Raw genomic sequence first — 14881 nt, forward strand, 5'->3', positions numbered from 1 at the left:
GGGCCGGAAACCAGAGGATCATGAGGCTGATCCATGACACGCGTATCCACATACTGCCCTCCATGAACCCTGATGGGTACGAGGTGGCTGCCAGACAGGTAATGTACACCCTGATGTACATGTGAGTTCCAGGCTTCCAAAGCCAGGGAAAATCATCCACTGGGACGCCTTTGGCTGTTTTTCTTAAGCAATCATTTGCCACTTGTGAAGAAAAAGTTTCCACATTTTTCCCTGATTGTGTTCTCGCCAGTGGAAATGTTAGAAATGTTAAGGTACCTCAAAAAAAAAAAAACACTTGCAAGTTAAATCACAGCACAACACACATATATTATCATATTTAATGACTCCACCTGGTAACAAACTGTATATCTATAGGCAGGCCTGTGTGCGTGTCTGTTTTCCACTGAAAACAAGCATCCGAGAGCCAAAAACATTTTTGAAATTAAATCGTCCACTGTTTGCTGATGTATGTAATAATCCCATCTATCAGCTCCCTGCGAGAGCTCCTGGCTTTACCAGGGGGTAATTATATGGGCCGTGAAACAACAGACACACATGCAACACCCTTTAACACATGCACAGACATATGTGCACAATCTCTTTGAGACTAATTATATGTCCTGAGAGGGCCGGTTGCACATGATAGTCCCTCTCTTTGCTACTCAGACGACACATGCGCACCGCACTATAATTTGTTGCATCAACAGATGTTTGGATGCAGCAGTAGGCTCCTTCATTTCCCAGCTACTGATTGAGATACTGAGGAAAACAACAATTGAATGAAACAAAGGAAACTGTTGTTTCATGCCCATGGCATCAAAAAATCTAAGATTTAAGTGGTTTTGGTTAGTTATTTCAGTTGTCTCACAACTGATCCAACTAGAGCCTCCCTACTAATTTCATTAGTGTTGCAGATATTTGATGAGGAATTTTCTCTTATTTGTGTAGCCTCACATTGTTTTGGGAGCGATATGAGTTTGGAATCCTAAGAAGTAAATGGAAAAAAAACCTGCTGGAAAATAATTTACTGTATTTACACCGCAGATTGCCTGTGGAGTTTGTGGAATAAGCAAACCAGTTTTCCTTGAAATCCTAAAACCCAAGAAGCCAAAGCATGATAATTGAAATACTCTGCTGCGAAAAATCAAGCTACACTAACAGTAGTTGCAGTTTGGAAAACTTGACATTGTGTCTGTGGGTCAACAGGGTCCAGAGTTCAACGGCTACCTGGTGGGTCGAGGGAACTCCAGAGAAATTGATCTGAACAGGAATTTTCCAGACCTGAACGCCCTTGTGTACTATTACGAGAAGACCAATGGACGAAACCACCACCTGCCACTGCCGGACAACTGGGAGCAACAGGTCAGTGCTACTGGATGAACCCACAAGACCCCGTTTATCTCTGTCAGCGCATGTGTGTGCAAATACATATATGTTCTTGTGTGGGTGGGAGGGAGAGAGAGGAGCAGGATGAGTACATGCCTCATACTTGTGTGAGTGTGTGTTCAATGTTTGAAGAATGAGCAACTGTAACATGGCTGAGTTATCTTGGCTTTAACTTTGTTGACACAAAGGAATTCATGAGATTTATACTGGATCAGATTCCACTGCCAGCTGAGCTCTTGCTAAATTAAAAAGAAACTTCCCATAAATATAAACGGTAAACACACCCAGTAAATCGCTTGATAAGCTGTCTGTTTCATGTTATGTATGTCTGATTTTTGTGTGTTCCTGTACAGTTTGACCCAATTGGGCGGGTGTGTTTGCTTATTTTACTGCAAAAACCTATATCTCCTCATATAAACTGTTCTTTTCTTCCTCTGGGTCAGACAGAGGCCACTCTCCTTTATTTTTGCAGAATGAAACAAGCGGGTAAAATGTCAGCCTTACTCCTTCCAACTCAGATGACGAACTGGAACAAAAGAATCACTAAAAATAACCCAAATAACCTTGACAGATGATAAGAGTTTACAATACAGTTGACATACAGATGTCCTCTAAAGCTCTTGCACTCTCAGAATCTTAACAACCTAAAAAGATATATGTGCTGTATATAAAGACTTTCAGCCTCAGCTAAACATTTTTGTCTTTTCAGCACCACTATGAGAATTTGAACAGGCCTACTCTGCGTCCTCAGAGTGTAACTGTTACCGGCTGCCTTGAGATACAGCGTGGCTCTACGCATAGCTTATAAACCTGTGATTTCACTCAAAATAATCTGTATTTATGTAAGTCTATGTATCACTGTGATGGAAGAAGTACTCAGTTCCTTTACTTTAACAGAAGTACCAATACCGTCATGTAAAAATGCTCCTTTACATGTAGAAGCGCTGCATGTGCAAACATATTTAATTTACTATCAGCTAAATTTACGTGAAGCAGGCTATAAATCAATACAAGTACATTATTAATACCAATGTGGAAGCACCATTTCACCAGCAGGTAGAGCTGGAGCTAGTTTTAACCACTTTATTTAGAGTTTGGTAATTAATTCCAGTGATCACCAGAGTCACAAGTTTAATCTGAGGTGTCAGATGAGAAGTAGAGTAGAGGGGGCCGGGGTGTGAGATGAAAAATGGAGGGAAAGAAGAAAAAAAATGTTCTACTTAAATACACTACTTGAGTAAATGTACATAGTAAGGTTTTTTTTTCAAACGCACAGATGGTTTCTTCAGACAAGAAATGCTTTTACCCCTGTGCTCTTTTCCATTGGGTAACTGATATTTTTTGGACTCATTAATCAATCAATCAATCGCTGTGCTCCTTGAAATATTTTGAACTTGGCAGAAGCAGGCTAAGCTCTCTGAACAGTCAGGTACTCTACATGCAACTGCATGTCCTGTACATTAAAAATTGAAAGAGAAAGATTCTTGTCCAACACTGTGAAGCAGTGGGGGGATAAACTGCATCATTTATGTTAAAAGATGCTGATGTATTGCAGCTGTGGCTCCGTGTTGAAGGGTATAAAGCTCAAGACACAGTTCTGTTCTGGGTGACTGTATTTCACTACACGCTTATTATTTTAGATCACTGCAGTGTAAAATGTTGGAAGGGGGAAGGATGAGAGTGTCAAACTACTTCTAACAGTCAACGGAAAAGTACATTTTAAGTATTAAGGTCAGATCCCCAAGGATGTCTCGTCTACAGTTGCCTTATCTCAACACACTAAAAGGACTACTCTTCTCCAAGGTTGTAATAGTTCACTAAAACAAAACCTAAAAACTAAAACTACGTAGCATTTTAAAAACATTTTAGTGAAATGGAATAAAAAATAAAACCTAGATTTAAGGGAAAAAAACAAAAACTGAGGCTAATATTGTGTACCTGCAAAACTAACTAAAACAAAATAAGAAAAATACAGGAAATGTCTTTAGTTTTAGTCTTAAAACTAATACTGAAACAGATAAAAACGTTTTACAAAAAAATTAAAAATGATATAAAAAAGAATGAAAATCACAAAACTATAGTAATTCTGCTGTTTTCAAGGATAATTTCCTGGAGGTTTCTCTCTAAGTTTCTCGCCTGCCCTTCAGTCCCTCCTGCTTGAAACCACTGGGAGTTATTATGATAATAAAATGTCTCCGAAAATAATAAAACATCCCTTCAAGTATCCAAAGTCAAATATAGACAAAAGTATTTTAACAGTGACAGTGTTTGTTTCAATCACAGTTTTACACTATTGTCCAGATTAAGCGTGGATGAGTTTAGGTGAGGATACGATAATAAGACTCAGTGGAGCACATAAATCAATGTATACTACAAGGCGTCAGCTATAATCAGTAAAGGGACCCCAAATTGTAATAAATTGTATTGAGAGTGAGGCCTGATTGCCTCTAAAGTCAGGAAACCATATCATTCAGCCACGCTTAATAGAAATAATATACATACATATAATATATATATAAATAACAACAATATTAGAGAGCTTATGTTGGTATTAGTTGGATTGGTTTTGTTCCTAAGTAAGATACAAGCCATTGATTTTTTACTTTTTTCCTATTTACTAGCTCCTGGGCTGCAAATGTGTTGCTAAAACTAAAACACTGGTCCTCCCAGTCGTGGGCTGGCCGTCCACCCACATGACTGCCTCCTGAAAGCCAAACACAAAAGAGTAACTGTGCCACTGTTACAGATACTTCATTCATGCTGGTCAGGATTACATTCTCACCGGCTGCATGAAGCCACAAGCTCGGCCATGCTACATTTTAATTAGCCAACTGATGAGGTTTCATCCAGCGGAGGGAGTTTAATAAAAGAAAAATATTCTTTTCCTCAGCAAGAGAGAATGTGCCTCAAAATATGGCAAAGTTAGACAGAGCAAAGGGGAAAAAATACATGTTTGTAGGCCAGCAGACGAACAGTCGTCAGTTGCAATAACTGACAAATATGGCAGCTGCAGAAACTTCCAGGTGATAGTTATTTGATTGCTGCATAAAGCAAAGATAAGTTAAATCCTCAAATCGTTTTAATCGTAAAATTGGAAAAGCAAATTGGACTGGGGCATTGGCGCTCCTTCTGGCCTCAGAGTCCCCCAGCGAAGTTGTAGTTTTTCATGGTTAATTCCACTCAGGAATCCGTTTTTTCCACCACCCACAGACTGTCAGCAGGGTCTGTTATTAGAGAAAACGTATGTTAAACAGCCCCTGAAGAAGAGCTCACCTCGCACCATGTGCCAATTGATTGGCCCGTGGAGGACATTCCTCACACAGGGTGAAATCTAACCTTGAATTGTCTGTCAGTGAAGCACTGGCTGATCCAGAACCTGCGGATTTGTGTGGATTTGTATTTCAGATGGCGGAGCTGTGTCTGTACAGTTATTTCAGGTTTGTAACACTAAGATATGATAATCAGTGTATGTGTGTGACCTTCATATGTCACCCTACACCATGGTGACAGCTCTGACTTCAAAGCATATGTGAGTGTATATAAAGATCCACAGACAATAAACACCCGCAGGTCCCACTTCTTGTTTACAACTACTGCGTTGAAGGCCAGTAGACTCTGATCGGCCTGATTATCCTTCAGCTGAGCCAGACTGTTTATTGTCCTACATACCTTATTCAAGGAGAGGTATTACTCCTTGTCTCCATGCGTGATGTATGGCTAGGAGCTGTGCTGCCAGAAAGTACAAATGGCAGCACAACGTGGAATTTAAAGGTTTAACATCTCTGTAGCACTGCACGGGAGACGTATTGGAGGATGAGGTAGAAAGCACGTGGTTTCCTCAAGATTAACCCTGCTTAAAAAGAGAAAAGGGAAAAAACAAATCACAGAGAAAATATTTGCACATGGTAAAGAAGACAAAACTAGGATTTGTCCAAATAACCAGCCAAGCAGAGAAGCCAGTGGTTCTGGGTGAAAAGAAAACCAGATGTCTTCAGTCCACTGATGTTTTTTGGGAAAAATCTGATGAAGTGAAGGCTATATGTAATATAATCAGTAACCAGACAATACGCAGTAGGTCTGACAGGCACTAAGAGGGCATTAGACAGTTTAACTTAAGGATTGGGAAAGAATTTATGGACCAAACTTGGTTAAATAGTTTTACAAATATCAGTGCTGGACATTTGATGAAGTATATTAAATAACATGACACTAAATTGCAGTGATTAGTTTTATTCTATATGTTTTTATGTGTGTGTATATGTATCAGTGTATAAAAAGTCCATATGTCATACGCATTGTCCTGTAAGTACATCAGCCCTAGAAGTTATAACCTACTTCTTCTTTGTAACATTCTCATTGAATATCTTCCACAGGTTGAACCAGAGACTTTGGCTGTAATAAAGTGGATGCAAAACTACAACTTCGTCCTGTCAGCCAACCTCCACGGAGGCGCTGTGGTCGCCAATTACCCCTTCGACAAGTCGAGAGACCCCCGCATTCGGGGGAGGACCTCGTATGCAGCCACTCCGGATGACAAAATCTTCAGAAAGGTGTGCTGAGGATTAAAAATTCTTTCCAGATGTTGCACACATCTCATCTCATCAGTGTCTGTTGTCTGTGTGTACGTGTATGCATGTGTGTATGTATATGTGCGTGAAAACATGTGGATGATTGGGCACATGTGCATTTATGTGTGATGACAGTTGGCGAGGACCTACTCGTACGCTCACAGCTGGATGCACAAAGGTTGGAACTGTGGGGACTTCTTTGATGAAGGGATCACCAATGGGGCCAGCTGGTACTCTCTGTCCAAAGGTGAGCAACAGCTCTGCTCCTGAGTGCCGTGAAAACCGACATTTAAAAGCACAAACTCTAGAATTATGAAAACCACATCATCGTTTAAGATTTTCTTTCAGTGTTGCCCCCAAAGCTACAAAATTCCTTGTGTCTCGCCTGTGAGGTTTGGAAATTCATCTATAAACTTTAAACTTTCTGTTTCAAACAGAAAACTGGGAGGACATTTGGGGATTTGCAGGCATTGCTGAGTGGTATCACCAACTATCTTTGAATTATTACTGTGAAGGGCTGAAACTGAGTTTCATAATTCAGTTGTACAGTAGTTGATACATGTTTATGAGACTGGTTATTGTAGCCTCAGATTTAACATACATATGAGAGTGGTATCAATCTCCTCATTTCTTGGTGACTATTTCTTTAAAAGATTCTATACACATGGGTCTAAAATGCTCTTGTGTACTTCCAAATTGATTACAGTACGCAGCAGCACACAATATGTACAGTGACTTGTTGAAAGAAAGGCAAGTGTCTGGCACTGTGCACTGCCATACACTGCACCATAATGCACATTACTGACTCACCATCCTTACGTACAAAACAGATTGTTCCCTGTTTACATGATAAATTCCAGTGGACTGGAGGGCGTCCATTATCATTCCCCTTCCAAAGAAAGACAAGGCCACCTGCATGAATGATGGCAGGCACTGGCACAGACACAGCAGGAATGACATGCCTTGAGTGGCTTGCAAGGGAAGCTTTCCCAGTGTCGTTATGAACTCTCTGCTCCCCTCTTGCCTTTAACCTCTTCACCCCCTGTACACCAACAGCTGCACTCCCACTGACCCCTCAGTTTAGCAGCACAACAACCTAAGGGACCGTAGAAAACTTATTAGTGTAGTATTATTTTATTTCTGCCCTCCTTTGAAGTGCCTGGTTCATGTTGTCCCTGACAGTGGTAATGACTTCAATTAATGGCTGCTAGTTCAAACCAGAGACTGTCAAACGTCAAAACATCTGAACTGCCTGCTCGTGGCAGTTAACAGAGGGGACAGGGGCCAAATAAAAAATAAAAAAAATTTAAAAATCACTACACATAAAATACATTTTTCCCAAATATAATTAGCCATTTTAGGTACTTTTTATCACACTGATGCTTGTTTAAGTGTTCATTTTTCTGATAAGTTTGGTTTCTGTCAGTTATTTCATGCTATAAAATATATGTGTCACATGACAGCTAATCCCAACCCATGATTGGGTCGAATCTTCTCCAGCCCTGATCTCCACTGAACAGACTCTGGCCCCATTTTATTTATGTACGGTTTTTAGGGCTGACAGAGAAACGCTTTTATGTGCCAATGTCTTATGATTAAATGATGTGCAAATGCAACACTATTCTCTGTGTTTAGATTGAATGCACAATGAAGCAGGGGAAGTGAAGTGAACTATAAGGCTTTACTACCCTCCCGACCCCAATAACTTTCATACAATCCCTTAGCACTCTGCATATGGGACAGAAACTTGACTTAGATTTAAATCCACAACACCATCTCCTCTGCTAATTCATCAATCTGCCACGGTGGTTCTTATCCTGCCAGCAACTGGATGAGCTTCAGCTTTAATAACTGCTGCAGCCGTCCTTGATCAAATTTCATCCATCCGTTCCTTCCTCTATGCTGTTTGACTGTAGGTAGCTGCTATTCAAGTGCAAAACACCAACCAAGTGAATAGTGCCATATTAGAGCAATTCCTCAAATTTAAACATACACTTGCGGTGTGTTTCCCGTATTTTTAGTCTACTGCCGTTTGTCTTTGCTGTAAAAATGTTTTTCTCTGCTTTTAGTGCCATCTAACCATGTCAGATTTTTATTTACCATGAAAAGTACCCACGGTTTTTGATCCGTTATTGGGGTTTGGTTTAATATAGTATTATTTGCTGGCATTGGCCACCTACAGGCCATTAGGAGTTATACGAGCTTAGGCACTGGCAGGCGAGCTGAAGTCTTTAGTCTCCTTCATTTGCTTTATGAGTTGGGAAACTTGTGCTTGGTTTCAATGAACACTCACAGTAATGTTTTACTGTAGAGCACTTGGATGCTATAGCATACCAAGTTCTTTCAACTGTCTGGGCATGTATTCGATTTGAGCTCAGTAAATCGGTAACTACAACAATAACAGTACCCACTTCTTTGATCAGTAAATCCTGGTCTGGGCTGGCCTGGATTATTCTTTGGAATGTGAATCTGTGGAGTTTTTGGGTTGAGTCATGCAAGCTTTTGAATTTAATGAAAACGCCCACAGTCGCATTTAGTAGGAGCATGTTATGTTTATTTTAACAGCTCCTCTTGCTCCAAGTGTTATGTCATGGTCTGTGAGGTGAGAGTTGAAGTGTTCCTCCCAATTCTGGCCTCATATGCATCGGGCTTCTATGAAAAGTAGTGCTGCATCACGAAAGTTGAAAAGCCAAACACTTAAAGAAGAAAGGCTTCCAGAGGCCTTTCACTTATTAGGTGTTAAATCTATTGTAAAGATGTTCGTAAAGGTTTGTCAAAACAGCTAAAAAGCAAGAATGACCCTGTGAAAAATGTAGTAAAAGCTTTGGACTCCAGATTCTCAGTGACCAAAGATGTATAGCTGTGTTTTTCACTTGGACTGACATGATAAATCAATTACAAATCTGAGCAGCCCTTTGCAGAGGCAAACCAAGGCTCCATGTAAATCACTGAGTAAACCACGCTGGGAACCACTGATATGAAAAATATGTCCAATTTAAAGATCCTCCCTAGAAACCTAAAGTAAGGAATCTGTTTCTGTGTGTTTTAGGCATGCAGGACTTCAACTACCTGTACAGCAACTGTTTTGAGATCACCTTGGAGCTGAGCTGCGATAAGTTTCCTCCAGCATCGGCACTGCCCAGAGAATGGCTGGGCAACCGGGAAGCACTGGTTTCATACCTTGAGCAGGTCAGAACACATGAACACACACTCAGTATTTGGCAAATTAATGTTATGTCATTCACAACTTGTTGCACAGAAACGCACAGACACACAGTTACATACAGTTACACACAAAAACTACCAGGAATCATGACTCAAATACTCTTCTTGTAAGTGGCTGGGATTCCCTGGATAAGATGACTTAAAATGAGCTGCGTGAAATTCAGCGTAATACAAGTGAACTGACTTTTACCTTCCGTCAAGCATGAAAAGAGGCTTTAGTTTGAGAACAAAATATCCTTTATGCCAGACCGTCAAAGCACTGAGATAAAATACAGTGATGCATGACCGCTAATAGTGTTTCTTGAGCCCCAAGGGAGGGCTCAGAAATGCATTACTGATCAAACAGAGCAAACCGAAAGGGCCTGCAGATACCGATCTGGTCTTGTTTTACTGTATGTGTGCTGCAGAGGACAGAGCCGAGGAAGGTGGATAGGCTGAAAAGTTTTGAAAATGTAGTTTATGACCTGACGTGACGTGCAATCAGTGCTATGTTCTGCTGCAGCATTCAAATGCAAAGCTACACATGATCACACATACCTGACTTGACTTTATGAACACATATGTAACATGTATGTTTGTGGTGCGCGAATGGAATAAAGAGCTCACAGCGAGAAATTGGTCAAAGAAATTTAAGGATAACGTGAATAAAAGTAATGTGCATGTGTATCTCCTTTTTTTTCAGGTGCATCATGGGATAAAAGGCATGGTGTATGATGAAAACAACAACCCCATCAGCAACGCTGACATCTCAGTGGCTGGCATCAACCACGATGTGACCGCTGGTGAGAAGGGGTCGAGGGGGGTTTCAGTTAATTGTTGTACGGATTTTTTATTCTTCAACAGCAGTGCTGGTTAAATATGTGAGTGTGGTGAAGTTTGTGTATTTGTGTACCGTATTTAAATGATCTTAGTCACAGACAGAGAGTGGAGTGGATCAGGTCGCCCTCTAGTGGTCAATGGCAGACATGCACTTTGAAAATAATGCAAATTGTACTGTTCAGTATACACACAGTATTTACATTCAGTCAAATTCTGTTCACTTCTGAGGTACTTGTAAATTACTTGGGCATTATAAGCTTATGCTACATTATGCTCCACTGTATTTAAATGGGAAACTTTTTATTGCAGTTTTTGATCTGACAGTTATAGTTGTGATGAGCACATTTAATCAGATTAACTATAATACAATAAAATAAACCACCCAATAGTATATAAAAGCTAAAATCAGGTCCATCTTGGCTGACTACAACATTACACTACTGGCCATATGAGACCAAATAAAGCTGTGTACTGACTTTAGTAAAATTTTGAATTTAGCTTTCAGAGAAAAATTCTGCTATTTCTACTTTTCAAAGTTAAATCTCATTTTTCAGTAGATTTTGCTGATAATACTTAATTTTTTCTATATTTTTCATTGAGTACGGTTTTGAATGGAGTATTCTCACAGAGTGGTATTGCTACTTACTACTACTAATACTACTTTTACTTAAGTGAAAGATCTCAATACTTCTTCCACCACTCTGTAAATTCAAGTTTCAAATAGACAAGTTGAATGTTTCCACCTTTCATCTGTTCCCATGTGTGCGCTCCCCCAGGAGTGGATGGCGACTATTTCAGACTTCTGTTACCAGGCACCTACACTGTGACAGCATCTGCCCCAGGTCACTTGCCCTCCACCAGCACTGTCACAGTGGGACCAGCTGAGGCCATACAGGTGTGTGTCTACTGTATGTGTACACACAGGCTAAACATGGATGTCCAAATATGCTTTTAGAGAACCTTAGATAAGACTTGTGGTTCATCTTTGTGTGTCTGCCTCGATCACTCATGCCTTGCTCTTCTTCTCCCCCTGACAGCTTCATTTTTACTTGAAACCGGCACCAAAACAAAACCTGAAAGTGAAGCCTCACAACGGGAAGAAGAACCTCTCATCTCACAAGGCCCCTTTAAAACTTGGCCCTAGATGAGATATGGACAATGATTTAGATTACATATAAACATATATATATATACACACACACACACACACACACACAAACATACACAGGCACATTATGGAAATGATAATTGACCATAATGTATGTATGTGATTTTACCTTTGTAGTCCTATGATTATGTATTTCAAACCTTTGTGTTTTTTGTCTGTATTAAGGAAATGTATTGTGTGTATTTATGTAACAGTGTTGATTTGTATGAAGCTATCCTGTATTTGTAAAGGACTTTTTGGTTTTGATTACTATAATTTGATGGAAATTGAAAGTGAAAATAAAATAATGTTTTTGCTGTCATTATTTACCATCTATGTATGTTGTGCTTCTGCTTTATTTTGCCTGTTTATTAATTGATCATTTAAAAGACCCAGACACAAGCACAAGCCAGAACGCACTGTTTCCTACAACTTCTGTTAAGTTCATATCACATATAACAATGAAACACTGCTGCACTCCAAGACACAGTATTGTGTAATGCAGATCCCTGCACTGCTATCTTTAGTCATGAGCTGGGGAGGCAGATGATGCAACAAGCTGAAGGAAAGACTGAAGTTCTGTGTTGTCACAAGACTGAGCCTCATCTCCCTGGAGGTGGCAGCAAAGGACAGCATGACGTCTGTTAGAGCAATGCACAACAACATAAATGAACACGTTTGTCCTCATCAGCATCTGCTAAACTGAATGACTGCTGGTTTTGATTTGTGCTTCTGTAATGTAATCATCTGTTAGAAGATATAAAACATCAAATTTAAAACAATGAAAGCTGAAAAAATGTTAAATAGCTACAAAACAGCGTGATGTTTTTGGTGGACAGGACATTAATGTGACCCTTTATTTTCACTATATAGTTTGTGACGAGAGAAGGATCCTTCAAGCTAAAAACAAGAGGCACTTTACAAACTGGCCTCTGTTCAGAGTGGACAGGACTCTCAAACTCTCTCAGCTTGGTTTTCCTTCGTCCGCCTTCTACGCACACTGCAGAACACAACAATAGTCTCTCTCTGACAAACAGGAAAGAGGAAAGGCACACTTCACCGGACACTCTGTGAAGCCAAACGCAACTGCTGTGCTACTGTTATTAAATTTCTATTTATAGTCATATAGACCATTATTTGATTGTGCCAGTTAAAATACTAAAAGTAGTGGAAAAGTGGATTATTTTTCTGGTGCTAGAAAAAGAAAATTATTTTTTTAAAAATGGTATACTGATTGGACCAGAATGTAAAACAATAAACCCAAAACCAAATCAATAAACCAAATATTTGATCAGGACAAACTGTAGGTATGTAGAAGTTCAAAAATTCAACCATTTTTTTTGAAAATTTCAAATGTGTTTGATAGAATATAGGTGTACTTTATAATGTGTCCCTTTTTTTTCTTTTGTATTTATGTGTTCCTGCAAGATGTTGAGTAAAGTCACTTGTCTTGTAGTTCCACGTTGTTTGGGCCAGAAATGCCACGACACAGAAATAAGAATAAACTAACTGAGTGTCTGAACTGTAGGAAATTTGACATTAGCCACCTAACATTAAACCCACTGTCATGATAAAAGTGAGTCATAAAAATCATAAGTCACTCAGTTACTGACATCAGTTCAATTAACTGCCATAATTCATGATTTTCTGCCTACTCCAACACTGTGTCACAGCTGATGTTTCTCAGAGCAGACACAGTGGGCTGATTGTACGACGGCCAATGTATTCTCTGCCTACAGAGAGTTATAGAGACGATCAACTGGCAGCAAATACTGAAAGACAACAACAGACCCACATACTGCCCCTGAATGAAAGTGGCCACTGTGAGAGAAGACAAAGGCAGCACTGCATACAGAGTCCCTGATCTGGAGTGTTCTCAGCGGTAGTACGGCTACAGTGCCAAACATCTCCCCCACATTCATTGACTCAGAGTTAGTGGCGAAGTTTAATGGCAGTGATGGACAAAGCCTTATCGGAAGTTACAGAACAAACGGAAAATTACTGTAACAAAGCGTTAAACAAGTTGAAAAAAAGTTGACATTTGGAGATACATCATTTTCACTGGATGGCAGAGTAGTACTGTAATTTTCCACATGTTATCTAATAACATACCTTATATGTTTTTCTTATAGTCAGACTTATATGGAAAACTATGTGATGCTGCTAACATTTTTTACAATATACTTGCACACATACACATACTTGCACCTGTTTGTCAGTGCAAAGTACATCATGTCTTGTACATGATGTTTTTTTTTAACATGAATCTGTTTTATCCACTTGTTTATAAAAGCCTAATCAGGGATTGTGAATAAGCTTTAGCCAGACAGCCAGTGTACTGTGCAATACAGCTGGATGTGACAATGTTTATCCATAATGAAACAACAAAGGAATAAAAATTAATACCAATATTGGCAATTGATGGTATGATATCTATATTAGACAATATACTCTCAGTACTCTCTTATAAAATCTAAATACACTGATTCACACAACACTGACATCTTTGTTGTGAATAATATGCCATAACGACAAGGTTAACACATGTAAAAAAATGACACTATGTGGTGTATGTTATGATGAAGCTGGTATAGTCCAGAGTATGCAGATCTGAGTGAGCCTGCTTTCATGAATCTTTCTCAGTGCGACCTCTCCTGTATCTTTTCCTTTTCCGTGCCAACACTTGAAGGCAAACGCATCCAACTTACTTTGCTTCCTGCCATTGTTCTGCACGTTCACATATGAGGAAGCTGTCATTACTGCAGACACAGCAAAAACCATACTCAGTGACTCACACTGCAACATGCACTGACAAAGGCTGACACAAGGGTTACCAAACATGTAATCCCTTATGCAAAGACTATGATTTCCTCTCCCTAAAAAAGGGTTTTCATTGTCTTAATGATTCCAAATGAAAGAGCAGCAGTTTGAGAGGGAAGCCACAACACACAATACTGGTTATACCTTCCTGCTGAGTGTCAGAAAGCTTTATTACATGAGCAATGTTAGACTTGGGCTACTTATTTTACTTTCTTTACCTAACAAAAACTGTTTGAACAAAAGCAAACTAATATATAACATACAAATTTTGTAAAATGATGATAGTGACACCATATAGAGCATTACACAGAGATCATTCTGTTCAAACTTACATCATGTTACTTCCTAAAACTGCCGTGAACAGTATTGGATCTGGGTGGAGTGGACAGCTCTGACATGTGCTGGCCTGCCCAGGAATGAGGTCATGAATTGAGGAAATGTTTGTGTTGGTTTTAATTTATTCTCTGCCACAAAGAGGGTGAGCTTCTCACTCGTAACGTGGATTATACAAGCAATAGATGGCATCGATACTGAAGGTGGCTAATATTATGCCGAACTGGTAATCTATAGAAGACTGTAAACTGGTGAATGTGGTAAATGAAAGGTAAACACATCATTTAAATAGTATATCATGTGTAATACCTTTGAAACCCTCCTTTCAAATTCAATATCAGTTTTGTTATTTTTTTTTTAGCATCAGTTGGATGTAAGTCATGAGAAAGAAGGCATTGTGAAATGTAGCATTACTGTACAGTACATGCTGTGCTAGAAGACTGCTGACAAGTAAAAAGCAGTATCTTAAATTTAGATCTATTATGTCATTTTTCAGTAAATTTCCAGTTTCCGTGGGTCCACTCTTTCATTCTCAGTACTGTGCATGCTTTTTAAAATAGGCCCTGTATCGGTTTACTGACAC

At 39.4% G+C, this 14881-nt stretch overlaps 1 protein-coding gene across 1 annotated transcript in view; it reads left to right on the top strand.

Annotated features, from left to right (window-relative positions):
• Positions 1 to 11467, top strand: part of cpn1 (carboxypeptidase N, polypeptide 1) — a 14579-nt gene extending 3112 nt beyond the window's left edge. Inside the window, exons 2-9 of the mRNA XM_070851367.1 lie at positions 1 to 98; positions 1207 to 1362; positions 5760 to 5936; positions 6090 to 6201; positions 9004 to 9143; positions 9862 to 9961; positions 10775 to 10893; positions 11036 to 11467. The exon at positions 1 to 98 is cut by the window's left edge and continues 99 nt beyond it. Of these exons, the coding sequence (XP_070707468.1) occupies positions 1 to 98; positions 1207 to 1362; positions 5760 to 5936; positions 6090 to 6201; positions 9004 to 9143; positions 9862 to 9961; positions 10775 to 10893; positions 11036 to 11146 (1013 nt within the window). The 3' untranslated portion in view covers positions 11147 to 11467. The remainder of the gene's footprint in view (positions 99 to 1206; positions 1363 to 5759; positions 5937 to 6089; positions 6202 to 9003; positions 9144 to 9861; positions 9962 to 10774; positions 10894 to 11035) is intronic.
• The last annotated feature ends 3414 nt before the right edge of the window (positions 11468 to 14881 follow it).

The sequence above is a fragment of the Pempheris klunzingeri genome, chromosome 20 (assembly GCF_042242105.1).
Source record: "Pempheris klunzingeri isolate RE-2024b chromosome 20, fPemKlu1.hap1, whole genome shotgun sequence".
Taxonomy (NCBI): Eukaryota; Metazoa; Chordata; class Actinopteri; order Acropomatiformes; family Pempheridae; genus Pempheris; species Pempheris klunzingeri.